Genomic DNA, 18,672 nt, shown 5'->3' on the forward strand with positions numbered 1-18,672 from the left:
ACAAAAGCCCATAAGGTACTACTTGCCCAGAGGATGGTATCAGAAAATGAAAAGATGCTAAAGTTTTAGGAATTAAATCTTACATTTTGCTAGCAATACAGGTGTTTGTGGGAAGGGAGCCTTCAGTAGAAAGACAGACCTTGCTGACTTTCTGGGGTCATTACCTTGCTGTCCCTAGAAATCCAGTCACTGAGCCAGTTCTGCACTACTCATGGAATGCACATCTCAACAGTAAAATATGGATCTAGGTGATTAAACTTGCAAATTTTGAGAGCTGGTAGTCAATCTGCAGTTTGGTGCGCTTTTTTATCTAGCTGGAAACCTTAAATGGATATATATATTTACATATATAGTGAACTAGAAATACTTTTGACTGAAAAAACATCAATCTTTCTTCCTTTTTAAATTTCAGCCAAGAAGTGTCCTTACAACATGCAGTACGAGGAGTGCAACTCCCCCTGTGCTGATACATGCACGAATCCTGAACGATCTCAGTTTTGTGAAGAACACTGTATTGATGGTTGTTTCTGCCCCCCAGGCAAGTTCTAAAATACATCTCTGATCTCAAAGAACAATAGCTTACCTGTAGGATTTGGGCAGGTTCCATGTGGGCTTTAAATCTCATGTATTTGCATTTTTCACAGCTGCAAGTGAAAAACATTTGTCATGTCTCAGCTGAGAAAAGATACCTGAATTAATTGCCAATACATGTGCAATATTTAGAAAGCAGGAAAAAAGAACAGCAAACAGATCAAGACAAGTCTTTCAACCAGCCACCTGTGCTACAATAAGTCCCCCTTTCAGAGCAGATGGAATTTAAGAATACAAAAGCCAAATCCTTCACTGAGCAAACTGACATAGTCATGCTGTCCTCAGCATTGGTATATCCATTCACAACAGCTGCAGATCTGCCTCTAAGATGATATTAAGGATTTGTAATAAACAAACTGGTGTATAGGAAATGCCTCTTTAATTCATCAAGGTTTTGTCTTTTCTTTTTTTTTTTTTTAATCTAGGGACTGTATTTGATGACATCAACAATTCTGGCTGCATTCCCCAGCAGCAGTGCTCCTGTGTTTACAATGGCAACACCTACGCTACAGGAGCTTCTTTTTCAGAGCCGTGCCAGACCTGGTAACCTTTGTTGCTTTTCTAACTCACTATTTCCTCTCATAAATTTAATGAGTTTAATAGTTTATTATATGCCATTGCCTCATTGGTAATTGACATATGTATTTAACTGACCACTACAGTTCCAAAATACCCCTAAAGAACATTGTTTGTTTTATTTAGCAACAGCCATAACTTGCTTTGCACTCTAACTCATGGTGATTGAAGCAAGGATTTACAATGTTTAGATTTCTCATCAGTCAATTAAAATGCTTCCTCTTTGTTTATTTTGTTCAAACATTTGGATTTCTCTAAGAGGAATGAAGTTGCAGTCATTAATGTATTTGCAAATATTTATTTTCTCTGGAGAAAGCAAGGGATGACATAATATAACCGCCATTTCACAATTATTAATCTTGTACCTGTGCACTATCACATCACCTTAGAAGACAGACACAACCTGCATCAGGAGTAAATGTGAAATTACATTTCCTTATTTATCAGTTTATGATACAATTATATAAAAAAAAAAGAAAAGAAAACAAAAAACCCCACAAAAGATATTTCAATTTGTCATTGTGCTTTATGTTAGCTGAAAAAACCCAAACAATTATTTATCCAATACCTGTTTTGGAGAGTTCACCTGTCCAAAGATAGAAAACAATTAAATAAGCAAGGTGAATGGTTACCAGAGTTATTCCATTACAAGTTCACAATGTTTTGGAAAGTCTTAAGTCTAGATTCACTATGTGTCAAACTACAGCCTGAAGGGAAAAGCAATAGCAAACCAGCTGAACCTAACACCACTGTTACTCTGGGCCACTGTTACTGATTTCAGCTAACTTTATTCTTCCAGTACCTGCAATGGAGGCCAGTGGAGCTGCCAAGACATGTCATGCCCAGGAACATGTTCAGTAGAGGGAGGTTCACACATTTCCACATATGATAAAAAACGTTATGATCACCACGGAGACTGCACCTACGTCCTTTCTAAGGTGGGACTCAGACATTAGTAGGTCATAAAGCCTCATACATTTATAGAAAGAAAACGTGATCTCAACACTTCTGCATCTTAGCACTTTTGACATGCAGACATTAAATTACCTGCCACTTAGCCAGATGTTTACTATGCTGCCATTCAAATGACAATCATCATTTAACTAGTAGGATGTCATGCAACTATATACAGTGTTCACTGGAAAATTTCCAGTTCTGTGATAGAGTAATTGAACAACATTGTCTTTTTAAAGAATTTGCTTAGTATACATTCTTCAGTATGATTAATCCAGCTTTCTTACTGAGTTGCATAATTTTTGTCATGTTACTCTATTATATGGCATTTGGCCAGATGGTATCACTCTGAAAAATTACACCAACGGTTCTTAAAAAAATTAAATTTAAGATTTTAAACCAAAATTTGTTTCATTCTGTGAAGTTCAACTAGAGAAAATCAGTTCAAGTTACCTGATACATTTAATTTTGGTTTTGAACATTTTTAAAGGAAGTAGAAAAATTAGAAGTTAATGATAATTAAAATATTTAATTACTGGCATGTGTAAGTGAAATATTTTGATCTTTTAGGGGCTTTTTCCATTTTTTTGCTTTCCTTTTTCCTCACCTGCACAATTCAGTAAAATGAAATAAAATGTTGTATGTTACTGTTCACCTGAGACATGTTTTATCTGAAATTTTTGTCTAGTATAGATAGCAGCCACAGAAAGATGAGAGTTACAGTAGAATTGAATCAAACATCAGAAGCTGGCATGAATAAAAACACCAAATATGAATACAGATAACCATCATGATATCCATATGGGTATAATCAATAAAATACAGATTCTAGTTTTCTTGTTCCTAGTCATTACAACAGGGCAAAATTGAATCTTCAGCCAAAGAGGGTCAGGGATTTGTGAGAGTGTGTATCTTCTTCAGAAACAGAAATATTTTCTCAGAGCTGAGAGAAGTTTTTACAGGGAAAGCTACTGTAATTCGACTTTCGTGAAATAACTGCTGGCATTTTTTTTCAGGACTGCAAAGATGAAACATTCACCATCCTGGTAGACCTACGCAAATGTGGCCTAACAGACACTGAGACATGCTTAAAGACAGTGACCCTCAACATGAACAAAGGACAAACTGTAAGAGTGAAAAATAAGCATATTAAAAATATGGAGAGAAAAGTAACTAGGTCTTAATCAGTCAGGGAGCTGCATTTCTTTGTCAAATGTTCAACATATACAATGACTACATATTAATTTTAATCAAGTGAAAAGAAACTGATTTTGTTATGAAAATCAGATCAGCCATAAATTTGGCTTTGCAGAATTTCATTAAGAAACACATTGTACTCACAAAGCAGAAAAAAGCTATTTTCTCTCCTAATTAGATAGAAAAAACCCACAAGTTTTAAGGTTAGTAACTACAATTACAACAGTAAGGGATGTAATTCATAACTAAGATGTGTTCAAAGAAAACAAGATGATGCAATCCCCTAAAAAACTGAGAAAGTCACTTTAAAAGTTATTCTTTTGCAGCAGGGGAAATTAGTAAAGGGTACAAGGTAGAAACAGGGAGGAGGTTAAATCACAAAGTCCTACCCTTTTTATTGAATATCTGTTTAATTAATATCACCATTATTACTCTTTGGATTATAGTTATTCTTCACAGATGGTTGGCAGCCCAGAAAGCCAGCCTGGGCTGCATTAAAAGCAGTGTGGCCACTAGGTCAAGGAAGGTGATCTGCCCCTTGACTCCACTATGATGAGACCCCATCTGGGGTGGTGCATCCAGCTCTGGGGCTCCCAGCCTAAGGAGAACATGGACGTGTTGTAACGGGCCCAGAGGAGGGCCACAAAGACAATCAGAGGGCTGGAGACCATCTCCTATGAGGACAAGCTGAGAGAGCTGGAGTTGTTCAGCCTGGGGAGGAGAAGGCTCTGGGGAGATCTTAGAGCACCTTCCAGTCCCTAAAGGGGGCCTACAAGAAAGCTGGAGAGGGACTTCTTACTAGGGCACATAGAACAATCACTTTGTGATTTTTTGGGAGTGGCTTCAAACTGAAAGAGGGCAGGTTTAATTAGATATAAGGAAGAAATTCCTCACGGGGATGGTGAAAAACTAGAACAGGTTTCCCAGAGAAGTTGTGGATGTCCCATCCATGGAAGTATTCAAGACCAGGTTGGATGGGGCTTTGAGCAACCTGGTCTAATGGAAGGTGTCCCTGCCCATAGCAGGGAGGTTAGAACTAGAAGATCTTTAAAGGTCCTTCCCAACCCAGACCAGTCTGATTCACACAGTTGTCTTTTTTCCCCTTCCTTAATAGGTCATTGAGGTCAGACCTGATCGTAGTGTGTTTGTGAACTCAATCTACACCCAGCTGCCCATGTCAGCAGGTATTTTTTTTCTCTACAACAATGAATGATACAAGTGCTTTTGAAATAAAGTGAAATGTTTGGTGTCATAAAGAAATGAGAGACAGTACAAGCATAGGCAAGAGTTTAAATAGTAGTAAACAGCATTTACAATCTCCTGATTTGATCACTCTCAGGTTTACTTCTTTCTTACTGCCCAAAATTGAATGCAGAAGACATCTTTTTACCTCTCTTACCTCTTTTTTTTAACTACTACCCCTGTGCTCACACTTGCTTAGAAAGAAATCTGAATTTTGCTTCGTTTCAGTAACTAATGCTTCCATGCGATATCTCTGACCCCCAGATCTCCTTATTGTCCTGCTCCAGCAGAGTAAGGGCTCCAATGTATTCTGTACAAGCTTAGAAACAGAAATATTCTTTTTAACTCTCAGTGCCATACAGTTTTTCCTACTTATTCTCTTTGAAGTAGTAATCTCTAATGGCTTATGTTCTGGAAGGAAATAAAGCTAATAACTTGGTAGCTGCAAGTAGATTTTGAACAATAAATTTTGATTTATATTTCTGATTAATTTTCACAAAGATTGGCTTTATTTCACCTCAGAATTTGCAACAATTGTGATAGACATTCAAGAAGAACAGTGTCAGGTTTTCAGCATTTGACCTCATCCTGAGAGTGATCATTTTGTTTTTCATGTGTAGCTAATGTCACCATGTTCAGACCTTCATCATTCTTCATGATCATGCAGACAAACTTTGGGGTCCACCTTGAAATCCAGTTCATACCTATAATGCAAGTGTTTGTGCGACTGGATCCTATTTTCAAAGACCAGACTTGTGGTAAGTGAATGAAATAAGAACATCTTGATTAATGCCTTTTGTGTAATATGAGCAGTATAAACTTCTCACTGCTTTTCAACAGGTCTCTGTGGAAACTTCAATAATATCCAAACTGATGACTTCAAGGTCATAAGTGGAATAATTGAAGGAACAGCAACAGCATTTGCTAATACATGGAAAACTCAGGCTTCATGCCCCAATATCCAGCAGAGTTTTGAGAACCCTTGTGCACTCAGCATTGATAATGGTGCGTGCTTCTTAGAATTTTTTCTAGTTTGCTTTTTTCTTCTGTTTGCTCATCCCTAAGGAAAACACATCAGTTGGAAAGCAAAGATAAAAAATAAAGATTTACATATTTGGTAAAAACATGCATCTGAAATCAGAAACAAATATTCAGAAATGAAAGCACTGAAGATAAGTAACAAAATAAAAGAAGATCCAGAGAAACACAGCTGAAGAAAACTGTAAGGTCAAACCTTTTATTCATCCCCTTCAGCAAGTCCTCTTCTTTGGTTATAGGAACCTTAGACCACAAGCTGAGTGAAAAAAAAAAAAAAGACAGAGAAGAAGAAATTTAACAAAGTGTCAGAACTGGCTTCATAGACCAGGGCAGCGTGGCTTTGTGACTAATGAAATACAAAGAGTAATGTGCATTTGTATTGTTTCTTCTTTTCACAGAAAAATACGCTCAGTATTGGTGTGGACTGCTAACTAACAGCACAGGACCTTTTGCTGATTGCCACTATGCAGTGAATCCCGCTGTTTACCACACGGTACTTTGTTAGATTGTTTTTCCCTTTAGAAACAATAGAAATGGAATCATTACAACTAGCTACCAGAAAAGGACTGTTCCAGACATGTCTTATGCAATGCCAATATCTTAATTTCTGTACTGCAGCACTTCCTTCTTTCAACATGTGTTTCTGTTTGTGTTGTAACATTACCTTATTTCAATTGTCAGTCTTGGCTTCAAGATCCTGACTTGTTTGCAAATGAAAAGGCAGGTATTTACTCCTGGAAGGTTTTAGACTTATAGCAGAAAGCCTATGTAAACGCATGTCAAATGCTTGTTTGTGTATCAGTGAATTTTCATCTCATCAGCCTGGTATCTCATTAATAGCCACTTGGCACAGAATGCCCATTACCTAATAATCATAATTCTGTTATCAATATGTTGCAAATCTTTCTTCTCATTAGGAGTCATCCAGGTACAGACACCAGTGAAAGGATGTGTCTGAACTGCATGCTGTGAATAGAGCTTTGTATGCTATTGTGCAGCATATCCATGAATGTGTTTCAGAGGACCATGAAGCTGTTAAATGTATAACAGACTTGAAGATCACTATTTCCTAGTAATAACTGCAGACACGAACTGAACTTCCATTACCTGCATTCTCTCCTGCCAGGAAACTTAGACAAAGACTAGACAGTGATAAAAGCTATGTTACTGGGGTCTATGAGTAAGCATATCTGAAGAAGGATTAGGGAGTAAGACCAGAAAGATAATGTTCATTGTTTTTTTTAGATTGATCATATTAGCAGTGCTGAGACTTTATTTTTCTCTCCATTCTTAGAACTGCATGTTTGACACATGTAACTGTGAAAATAGTGAGGACTGTCTGTGTGCAGCCCTGTCCTCCTATGTGAGAGCTTGTGCTGCAAAAGGAATCCAGCTGCAGGGATGGAGGACTGATGTCTGCAGTAAGTACTCTTAACTACCCCATTTCCTAAGAACACACATCAATAAAAACTGCTGATCAGAGATTATTTTCTACTCATTTCTAGACAAATTAGTAACTGTTGAGGAAGGAATTTTGTCAAGTGCACTCCCGGAAGTGATTCTCTGCTGTCCCCTTAGAATCAATCCCTGTCTAGCAAGAGTGAATAGGAACAGATGGGAGACATAGCTTGACTGGGAAAGGGATTGCTGTTATGAAAGTGCCTCCACCTGTTTCTGAACTTTGAGTTGAACTACAGCTTTGTCAAAAGTTATTGTAGAGAAAATGTGACATATTAGAATAACAGTACTTATAATACCACTTGCAAATGAGAGGTCTTTGAAGCTGCATGCAAGGTTCTGCTCATCCAGCATGTCTGTTTTCAGCACACCAGAAGACATTCAGGGAGACATCTTGTCTCATACTTCAAGGAATTTAGGAGTCTTGGCAATGAATGGCAACACCAAATGGAGATTTCTGAACTTTCTGAGCCTTCATTTGAAAAAGTATTTTCTTCTTTGCAGGCATCAGTTACTCCACATGTACAGTAGCTTTTCAGATCTAACTCTGGAAGTATTCAGAAATACATTTACATGAAAGATGCAACATAAGCACACGTGCACAGTATTATTTACATGTTATTTCTACTGCCTATGCTGGTTTTTTTCTCGTGAGAATTTACCATCTGGAATTAACAAGCTATTTTATTTTCCTCTCTCAAGCAAAATACACTACCTCATGTCCCAAATCCCTAAGCTACAGCTATACCATCTCTTCCTGTCCACCCACTTGTCGGTCTCTGAGTGAGCCTGATGTCACATGCAACATTAAGTTTGTCCCAGTTGACGGCTGCACCTGCATAAACGGAACCTACATGGATGAGAGTGGCAAATGTGTGCCCGCTACTGAATGCCCCTGCTACTACAGAGGATCTCCCATACCATTTGGAGAAGTTGTCCATGAAAATGGGCAAGTATGGTAAGTGAATCTTTTGAAAAACGTTCAAGCAATAGCAGCATACCTAGTTTCTCATTAGAATCTGTTACATTTAAGATGGTCTCATCCTGTCTCCTGAATTTCAATATAGCGCTCTTCTCTTGAATTTCTTCAGCTTTAAGTTCTTTCATTTTCAACTTTTACGAATGGTACATATTCCCCTGAGCTGCAAGACAGGGACAGAAGCAGAATGAAGCCAGTACAATAAAAAGTAAAATCATTAGTAACTTTTTACATCACTTAAAAACACACAAACCTATGCTTGTGGGGTCCATCCAAGGGTACTGAGGGAGCTGGTGGCTCACTGAGCCACTTGCAATCATTTGTCAGCAGTCCTGGCTAACCAGTGAGGTCCCAGTTCACTGGAGGTTGGCAAATGTGCTGCCCACCTACAACAAAGGCCAGAAGGAGGATCTGGTGAACTGCAGGCCTGTCAGCCTGACCTTGGTGCTAAGGAAGATTATGGAACAGATCCCCTTGAATGCCATCATGTGACACATACGGGACAACCTGGGGATCAGGCCCAGCTAGCATAGGTTTAGGGAAGGCATGTGCTGTTTGCCCAACCTGATCTCCCTCTATGACCAGGTGACCCACTTAGTGGATGAGGGAAAGGTTGTGGATGTTGACTACCTGTACTTTGACACTAAGGCAGTGATCGTCCATCTGTACTGGGCATTGGTGAGAGTGCACCTCAAATCCTGTGTTCAGTTTTGGACCCCTCACTGCAAGAAAGACATTAAGGTGGTGGAGTAAGTCCAGAGAGGGCAACAAACCTGGTGAAGGGTCTGGAGCACAAGTCTTATGAGGCATGGCTGGGGGAGCTGGGAAGTTTAGCCTGGAGACAAGGAGACTCGGGGCACCTTATCGCTCTGCACAACTATCTGAAAGGAGGATGTAACAAGGTGGGGGTCTGCCTCTTCTTCCAAGTAACAAGTGATAGGGGACATGAGGAAATGGCCTCAAGGTACACAGGGGAGCTTGAGATTGGATGTTAAAAATTTCTGCACTGAAAGAGCTGTAAAGCATTGCAACAGGCTGCCCAGGGAAGTGGTTGAGTCACCGTCCCTGGAGGTATTTAAAGACATGCAGATGTGGCACTTAGGGACATGGTTTAGTGGTGGACTTGGCAGTGCTGGTTGGACTCCATCTTAAGGGTCTTTTCCAATCCATATGTTTCTATGATATTTCTAGATGGATAGAGCAACTATATTTATGGGCATTTTTTATTTAATTCCATAATTTTTCAAGTATAAATTTATGACAATACCAGCAAGGAGAGATCTTATGAGAATGTAAATAACAAGCAGAGATGTATACTCATCACAACCTATGAATTTTCCTGTTAAGCAATAATGGATATCATATGGAAGCAGCGCATGTAGTGTTATTAAGGGAAATTTTTTTCCTGAGACTGCGAAACAGCATTTTGGAATATGTTTTTTCCTCTCTCACAGCTCTTGTGTCCAGGGAAGACTGAATTGCATTGGAGCACCGAATCCAACTCCAGGTGAAAATAATCTTCCACTTATTTTTTCTCTTTGTCAGATTTTGCAGAGGATAGTTCATAGAATTGATTCTTCTTAATGGATTTTTAATAGAAGTATTTCTCATTTAGTTATAGTGCAATAGTTATCATAAAAGGCAGGAATGTGCCTACATTAATCATAAGACCTCTTTTTACATAAAGACTTTTTTTTCTGAAATAATGTGGAGTTATTTTCCTGAGAATTCAGTGCTCTGAAGTGTATCTAATCAACAGATTGAATAGGGACAACAATCTACTAATTGAAATAAGGAATTTCCGAAGAATTTTTAGATGGTTTTAATGGCTACAACTGTGGAATAAACTCTATGCCATTTCTTTACTACTCTCACTTTCCTTCCTCTAGTCTGTAAATCTCCCATGGTCTACTTTGACTGTAGAAACATCACTGCAGGAAAAACTGGAGCAGAATGTCAAAAAAGTTGCCAGACTCTGGATATGCAGTGTGTAAGTATGTCACGCTGAATGGTGCTTCCATGCTTTGTCTGTGCTCTTACTGCTAAAGTAATTGATCCACTGGATCTACTCAACATCTACAACACGGATACTTTATTCTCATAACAAAAGCCTAAAACAATGTTATGAAGCATCAGCACTGTGACCCTTAGATCAAAATATAATAAAGTAACATCCAAATTAGATCTTGAGATTAGTGTTTACCTTACTTCAGCTACTGCAGGTAACTGGAACCAGTAGTGAAAAATCTAGGGCTCTATCACACATTTGACTTCTGTAGGAGAAAATTAGTGGCTAAAAACTGTCTAGAAGAAATTATTCTTTCTCATATCCTGCTGCATTTGTGAACTTCTTGCACATCTAATAATATGACTCCACCTAGGTTCTTGGTGGCCACATGGCATTTCATAAATAAGTATCATATCAGATAAACAATTTCAGTGTAGCTCAACCAAACCAGAAAAAGATTTTACTTACTTTTCTTTTTAAAAGTCCATTCAATCACAAATCACCCACTACAAAGTGCAAGATCCAATGTATTCTAAATTTCACAGATTCCACAAGAACAATGAGGATTGACATACATAAAACATGTATCTTTAACAGATTTATATTCTATTAATTGAATGGCTAATAACTTCCTTTTTGTTCTGTTTCCTAGAAGTACTTTATAGTTCTCTCCCATTTAACCTGGGCAGCAAAAAGAATATATAAAGACATTTTATGATAATTTAATCTTCCTCTTCTTAATGTGATTATTTCATTCTGAAATTATGTCTTTCTCTTGTCTTTTCCAGTATAGCTCACAATGTACATCTGGCTGCATGTGCCCAAATGGGCTTGTGTTAGATGGAAATGGTGGTTGTATTCCTGAAGATGAATGTCCTTGCATTCACAATGAAGCCATGTATCAGCCTGGGGAAAAGATCAACTCTGACTGTAACACCTGGTAAATACATCTGTAGAAGTAACATTCCTGGTTCCCTCATTTGTCTTTCCAAAGATCTTAAAATAGTACAGCAGTGATGAAAGATTCGGATTGCACATTTAATCAGTTGATGGATCTTCTTGTTTTGGATTACACAGCATGACCAGGTTGCCTTCTGATCTGTATCAGATGGCCAAAGCACAGAATGGGAAGAAACATTTAGGGCTACAGGCTTCATTAAGTATCTTGTTTTGCAGTTAATGTATTCAGAGTAGCAGAACAGAACTTTGTTTTAATTCTTTACATGAAAAATGTAAAAGACTACTTTAACTCCATAATCAATATAACATATACCAGGGGTGAGTTGCCAAACAAACACTGATTGCTGGGGTATGTCTACTCAAAACAGTGAGTTGTTCTATTATTAATATATTTTATTCTCTTTTCTAGTGTATGCAAGAATAGGAAGTGGGAATGTACCAAAAATCAGTGTCTGGGCACTTGTGCTGTTTATGGAGATGGTCATTATAATACCTTTGATGACAAAACGTTCAGCTTCAATGGAAATTGTGAATACACACTAGTGCAGGTACTGATAGTTAACAGTAACAAGTATGAGGTAATCTTGATGGTGTCTGTAAAAATAATATATTTTTAAATGTTATTCTCTACCCAGGACCATTGTGGCTCAGCCAACGGGACCTTCAGGGTTGTCACTGAAAATATTCCTTGTGGCAACACTGGGACAACTTGCTCAAAATCCATCAAAGTCTTCTTAGAGGTAATAAGGTTTTGCATATAGACCAGTTTTGTTCTGTATCTATTAAGGCTTAGGAGAAGCCTAGGTATCCATTGATTCAAGGAAGTTGGAAAATATTTTAAAAAGCAATTCAACTATTAAGTTAGGTTTACATTAGATGCAAGTGAAATATTTGGTAGAGCTTCCTAGCTTTCTATATTTTCCATTTCCCACACTATCTTATACCACTCTTGGTAAAACTACAGAAAAATAGTTTTTAACAGAAAGTTAGCCTATTGTGTCAGAATATTCTTTTATTCTATGCAATGTAGTTCCTCCATGACGGTCAAAAGACCCTTTTTAGGCCTATGCCATTTAAAATATCTTTTACCACATTTCCAGGAACCTGAGATCTGAGCAATATAATTTTGAGCTATATAATTTTGCTGATTTGTTTTCATTATATAAATTATTCATAGTACTCTTAAAAGCAGAAAAACAGGTTTGAGAGCTACTGAGCTCATTTCTAATCACCTTTTCCTCCTGTTTCAGAGCTATGAACTGATACTTGGTGAAGAACATGTCAGTGTAGTACAGAGAGGACAAAATGATGAGGTGCCATACACAATCCGCTATATGGGTATGTACTTGGTAATTGAGACCACAAGCGGACTGATCCTCATGTGGGACAAGAAAACCAGCATCTTCATCAAGCTCAGCCCTGATTTTAAGGTGTGGAACTAGCACATTATTTCCTATTCTCATTGACACAAAAGTCAAATTGTTATACTTCAGGAACAAGGAAGTGTATTATGAGTGAATATTTTGAGTGAAAGCCTCTTGTATGCTACCACATATTTTTCAAGCTTGTAACTACACAGGTGATAAGGAAAATGCATTCTCATTGTCATACTCATTTGCCTAGCTTATGATACATAAGTACTAAAAACTGTAGTAAATAAGGAGTTTGCTATCTTATTGTATACCACAGTGACATTTAAATCAGGTATATAAATAAAACGTAATTTAGATCTAGATATACCAACTTGCTTCAGTACCATGGGTTCTTTTGCTGCCTCACCCACTAGCATTTTATAAAAATAGTAGTAATATGGAAAGTATGCACCTTAGATTCATAGAGAAAGCATAGCATCTATTGCAGCCTACCACAGTTGTACAGATCCATATATTCAGAATGAGGGATATTTCTGGATGTGCAAGGAAAATGTTATTTCTTTTTATACCTGTTAGCAGTCTGAGTAGTAAAGACACAATGAGTAGATTATGTGGCTGAACTGGTAATACTTATGACAGCTTTATAAGGCTGTTTTTTTATATGTACATCTCTTGTATAAAACAAGGCTCAAGTGTAAATCTTAATCAGCTGAGTCCTCATTTTCTTGTCAAAGCAGAAGGTTACAATGACAAAGATGGTTTTTTTGTTCAGATTTCAAAGAAGAAAAGTCAAGAGTGGTATCCTTTTAGCCTTAGTGGTCATGATCTGTTGCTGAGGAAACAGAGCATGAAGATGTTCAGGACTGATAGAAAGGAATGGCACCATTAATGGCACCATTCCAAGAGCTGGATTTCAAGTACTATTTCAGTCTCAGATGTTGTTTCAAGTTTTCTCACACCCATTATTATTTTATTTACTTCCTTTTGCAGGGCCAGATCTGTGGCCTCTGTGGAAATTATGATGGCAACAGCATCAATGACTTTACTACAAGGAGTCAGTCTGTAGTAGAGAATGTCCTAGAGTTTGGAAACAGCTGGAAAGTATCCTCTACATGTCCTGATGCTAACGACATCAAGGACCCATGTTCTACCAACCCTTACCGAAAGTCCTGGTCAGAGAAGCAGTGTAGCATCATCAACAGCAACGTCTTTGCTGCCTGTCACTCTCAGGTATTACCAGGGCAGAAGTTTATTGTGTGAAAACTAAGTCTGTGTGTCACTGAAGGTGCTATCCTCATATGTTTTAACATGCATGTCTCACTTATTAGCATGTTTCACTTCAGATAGTGTCAGAAAAACTTCAATCTGAATCCCACTGAGTGGGACAGGTTTATAGTCCCTACCTGTAAGAAATAAAAAGACTTAATAAGAATTATTCACATATTACAAAAGAATAATAATTTCATAATTACTATGTATTTCCTTATAGCCTGACTTGAATAAAAATTTCTCATATACCAGGTACAGAACACAAGCTCAACATAGTAATAACATAGTAATGAAGTATCAGCATAGCCTTTATCTGACACTAAGTACATACCAAACACTGCCAGATAACTCTGTGCAATTGCCTAATATTTCTCAGGAAAATTAATCTAATCTTCCCCCAGGACATGTCTGGGTGTCTAAAAATCTGCCAATATATGATTTGAATGTATCATTTGGCATCAGCTCTAGCATTCAACAGTGTCCTACAAAAGAAAGAGAAATTACTGGTGTAGGTCTTCCTTCTGAGATGCTCCAATTTTAAGAAAATTACTCTAGCAAAGCTAAGAAAGAATTTAGAAGGCAAGATGTATGGTATCACGCTTCTGTTTACTAACAGGTTGAACCAGCAAAATATTACCAAGCATGTGTGACAGATGCTTGTGCCTGTGACAGTGGAGGAGATTGTGATTGCTTCTGTACAGCAGTAGCTGCCTATGCCCAAGCGTGCAGTGAAGTTGGTGTATGCGTAGCCTGGAGAAGCCCATCAATTTGTCGTGAGTTTTATGTCATAAACATTTCTTCTAAAAGTGTAGTTAAATGTACAGTATCTTGCTGATGTCCTTGAAACATGCTGTATCTTACATATGTGGGTTAGAATCTCACTGTGTAGATTTTTCATGCTTAAGATATTTGCGCCTTTTTTTTTTTTCTGAACATGTCCAACTTTCTGTTTCTCCTTAGCACTGTTCTGTGATTACTACAATCAACAAGGAGAATGTGAATGGCACTATAAGCCTTGTGGAGCCTCCTGTATGAAGACTTGTAGGAATCCAAGTGGAAAATGCCTCAATGACTTGCCAGGTTTAGAAGGTAAAAAGAGCTGCAAGTACCTTTTAGAGGGTACATATTATTATATTTTTAATTGTTTTTAATGGAGTGTATTTCCCCCATTATCTGCATTTGCACAATTCAACTCTCTTCAATATCATTATATCCACATGAATGGAGGCAGAGTATGGAAACTGGAGTGAAAAAGATCTCTAAGACTACGTCCTTGTGGATGGGCTCTGCTGATGCTAGTACTCTGCATTACTTACTAGAGTTACTGGAAAAAAATAAATGAAAATGTTATGACAATTAAAAACAAGACCTGAAAATGCATTCTACACAAATAAAACTTCTGCTGACAGTATTTCATTCTTACCTTTTCTACCTGGTACATGCCCCCTTCCTTCCTCCAGGCTGCTACCCTAACTGCCCACCAGACAAGCCATATTTCCATGAGGATCAGATGAAGTGTGTTAGTCTCTGTGACTGTTACGATGATGAAGATGGAAAGATATATAAACGAGATGAATGTAATATATGGTAAGACTTAACATACCAGCCTCATCACATACAAGGAAAAACGATCAAAAGAAAGTGGGAAATTGCATGTTCCGTTTACATGACAGGATTAGGCTATGCTGCCTGCGTAAAAATAATGCCTTACTATCTAATGGTGGTTTTCTTACTACATTAGTAAGTAGGTTTTATATGATTTTATGTTCTATTGATTTTGTTCCTGATTATATTGCAAATTCTCAGCATAAAGATACATTAAGAACAAGAAGTCCTTTATGACCAGGCTTTCTCTATTTCACTTTCCTGTGGCAGGGAAAACATTGTGCCAGGACTAAAGATATCTAATAGTGACCAACTTCCAAGTATTTTATTACATACTTATATCACTTGAGTATTTAGAGTCTCCCTTTTTAGCCTGCTATTTAGTACAAAAACATTGTAAGTGCAAGGAAAGTGATATGAAGGAAATAAGGAAAGTTTTCCTTAAGATTTCTACCTGTAGCTTTGTGTAAAATTTAACTTCACTTCTATTTATAAGTTTGGGTTTAATATAAAGAAAGATTTGGGAAAATGATGGCCAAAAAGAAGACAAAACCAACTGGACACTAAAGGAATAAGCACATATAAAGTGCCTTGCCTTTTGATGCCAGTATTTATCAGAAAGATGACTAAACAAAGTACATCACAATCAAAAAAATATGGGTTTTTATGCTTTCTATTTCAGTGAGTGCACATCAGAAGGTTTACAGTGCAAGTTTGATGATAAAGGTAAGACAGCTAAGAAAAATTATTAAGAAAATGAAATAATGGATATTACCTTTTCATAGATTCCTGACAATAAACTTCTTCTGAATTACAGCCTGCCACTGCATTTATGAAGGAAATAGCTATAAATATGGTGAACTCATCTATAACACCACGGATGGAACTGGATGGTGTTTCAGTGCAACATGCGATGTCAATGGAACAATAAGCAGGAACATCTTTAAATGTGGCATTTTTACAACAACTCCATTTACATTTTCTACAAGTCAGCCTACAACTACTACTTCAGGTATGCATGAATAATCTTTAAAATAAGTGAAAAATTTCTGTGAGTGACTGAAAATTAGCTGAAAGGGAGGATTTTCTCATCAGTTAATGGCATATGATTTTACTTGAAAACGCTGACTTCTGCTGGAGCCACCAATTCACCTGGCAGCTTCAGTTGCCAAAGAAGACCATAATAAGGATGTAGAAATGAGTACAGCATTTCTTACAAACCCAATCTCCACTGTTTCACCATGGTTTATCCAGGGGAAAAAAATAATAGAGCTTACTAATAATTGCATCCTGGAGAATCTTCTAATTTCCTTGCTAACAAAAACCAGCAGTTCTAGACCAACTTCTGAAAACATGAAAGACAATTGCTGCCATTTCTTAAACTACAGAGCACATTACTACCAATTGAAGATAAGAAATTTAGTTTGAGGAAATCCTCAAACTATTTATAACCATTGTTTAGAACCTTTCCTAATTGTACTTAATAACCAAATCAACAGTTTCCTTCTACTCCCACAGTACACTTCTACTTTATTCCTGCAGTCAATTCATTACAGTGACCAAATTCTCAGTAATTTTGAGAAATATTCGCAAAAAATTATACTACAGGAAGAACTAAATATTCAAATTTAAGTCTTCTGTTAAGCAACATTCATGTGAAGCAAGTGGTATCTATTCCACGTGGTCATCTTCATAATGCTAAGAATATGAAAAAAAATCTTATTAAAATAACTAGAAAATACTTATTAGATTATGTATTTCATATATACTATATGTGTATTCTCTATTATAATGCACTATATGCAAAATACATATATGTTAAATATATGTATTATATTTCAGGTTTATAAATGTGTTACATGTTATAATATTAAAATAAGTAGAAAAGTCATTATTCTGTAAAAATATTTTAAAGTCTGCATGGTTATGCAGTTAAGAGTAAATAAATACAGAGATAATAGCAAGGAGAATAAAACCTCCTCTACTTATACCATAGAAATCATGAGATTATATTATCTAAGTACTAATGTACCATGCAAAGGATATCAGATTAGCTTTATTTAGCTACAATTTTTAATAGATGTCACAGAAAGTACCACTATAATGATAATAATATGGACAAAAGGTCAAAAACTACTTTAGAAATTAAATTCAAGACTGCCTAAGCAAGTTCACTAAAATTAAAATAGTACATTATATAAAAAATTATATACAAAAAAAATATATGGAAGATGAATAATTTTTCCTGGCACTTTCTTTAATAAGAGCAGACAAGACTTATGGTTCCTCCTTTTAATTACAGAAATGACAACTGCAACACCAGTGACAACTGTATGTGTGAAAAATGTGTGTACCTGGTCAGAATGGTATGATTCTACTCAGCCTGAAAACAAAGAGGACAGTGGAGATTATGAAACATTTGAAAGTCTCAAGGAAAAAGGATACAGTGTGTGTACAAACCCTAATGGTGTTCAATGCAGAGCCAAAGAACACCCGGATACAGAAATTAACCACCTTAACCAAACAATACAGTGCAGTCAAAGCAGAGGATTAATATGCAATAACCAGGACCAAGAATCTAAGCAGTGCTATAATTATGAAATCAGAATATCATGCTGCAGATACATACCATGTTCTGAAATACAATCTACAACACCAATAACCACAAGAGAATTCACAACAACTACTGCTGTAAAATCAACACAATTCACAGTACAGACAAAGATAAAACCGACAACACAAAAACAAGAAACTGAAGGGCAAAAGAGTGAAGTAACTACAACATCACCAAATGACAGAGAAAAAACAACTACTGTGACTGAAACTTCACTTACAGCAAGAACATCTCAAATCTCAACAACAGGTTACCAAACCACATCTCCTATAGCAGAAACCTCCACTGTGACAACCCAGGCTCCAACACCACCCAATACAATCTCCACTGTCCCTGAATCAAAAACAAAAATCACTGCTGGCACCACAGCTGTCTCCAGTACTACTGCCCTGCCAACACAAGGCACAACTGTCCCAACATTCACACCAACAGTGCCCAACCCAGCCACTAGCACTGCCAGCAGATCTACAACCACCACTGGCAGCACGAAAACCCCTACAGCAGCAACCCTTCCGAATGTCGTATCCACTATTGCTATTAAAACAACAATATCACCCACTACTGCTTCCACAACTCCTGAAGCACTTCCCCAAAAGGAAAAGACAACCACTAGAAGCACAACAGGTGCGCTGAGGACAAGTGCCCAGACAAATAAAGGCACCAGCACCATCATCACACCCACACCAACAGTGCCCACACCAGCCACCAGCACAGCCAGCACCTCCAGGACCACAGTGGGAAGCACCACAACACCCTCAGCCAAAACTGCTCCAGGAGAAACCTCCACGGTGGCAACCCAGGCTCCAAC

At 37.4% G+C, this 18,672-nt stretch overlaps 1 protein-coding gene across 1 annotated transcript in view; it reads left to right on the plus strand.

Moving 5' to 3' along the window:
• The window catches only part of LOC103756049 (mucin-5AC-like), a 39,841-nt gene that overhangs the window by 12,507 nt on the left and 8,662 nt on the right, over positions 1-18,672 (plus strand). Inside the window, exons 8-28 of the mRNA XM_029961025.1 lie at positions 413-538; positions 1,017-1,134; positions 1,967-2,105; positions 3,138-3,248; positions 4,433-4,502; positions 5,181-5,318; positions 5,401-5,565; positions 5,997-6,091; positions 6,893-7,019; positions 7,759-8,014; positions 9,490-9,542; positions 9,925-10,025; positions 10,832-10,983; positions 11,413-11,551; positions 11,639-11,743; positions 12,254-12,433; positions 13,367-13,606; positions 14,262-14,418; positions 14,606-14,734; positions 15,106-15,232; positions 15,933-15,976. Of these exons, the coding sequence (XP_029816885.1) occupies positions 413-538; positions 1,017-1,134; positions 1,967-2,105; positions 3,138-3,248; positions 4,433-4,502; positions 5,181-5,318; positions 5,401-5,565; positions 5,997-6,091; positions 6,893-7,019; positions 7,759-8,014; positions 9,490-9,542; positions 9,925-10,025; positions 10,832-10,983; positions 11,413-11,551; positions 11,639-11,743; positions 12,254-12,433; positions 13,367-13,606; positions 14,262-14,418; positions 14,606-14,734; positions 15,106-15,232; positions 15,933-15,976 (2,772 nt within the window). The remainder of the gene's footprint in view (positions 1-412; positions 539-1,016; positions 1,135-1,966; positions 2,106-3,137; positions 3,249-4,432; positions 4,503-5,180; positions 5,319-5,400; positions 5,566-5,996; positions 6,092-6,892; positions 7,020-7,758; positions 8,015-9,489; positions 9,543-9,924; positions 10,026-10,831; positions 10,984-11,412; positions 11,552-11,638; positions 11,744-12,253; positions 12,434-13,366; positions 13,607-14,261; positions 14,419-14,605; positions 14,735-15,105; positions 15,233-15,932; positions 15,977-18,672) is intronic.

The sequence above is a fragment of the Manacus vitellinus genome, unplaced genomic scaffold (assembly GCF_001715985.3).
Source record: "Manacus vitellinus isolate BGI_N305 unplaced genomic scaffold, ASM171598v3 scaffold_30_pilon, whole genome shotgun sequence".
Taxonomy (NCBI): Eukaryota; Metazoa; Chordata; class Aves; order Passeriformes; family Pipridae; genus Manacus; species Manacus vitellinus.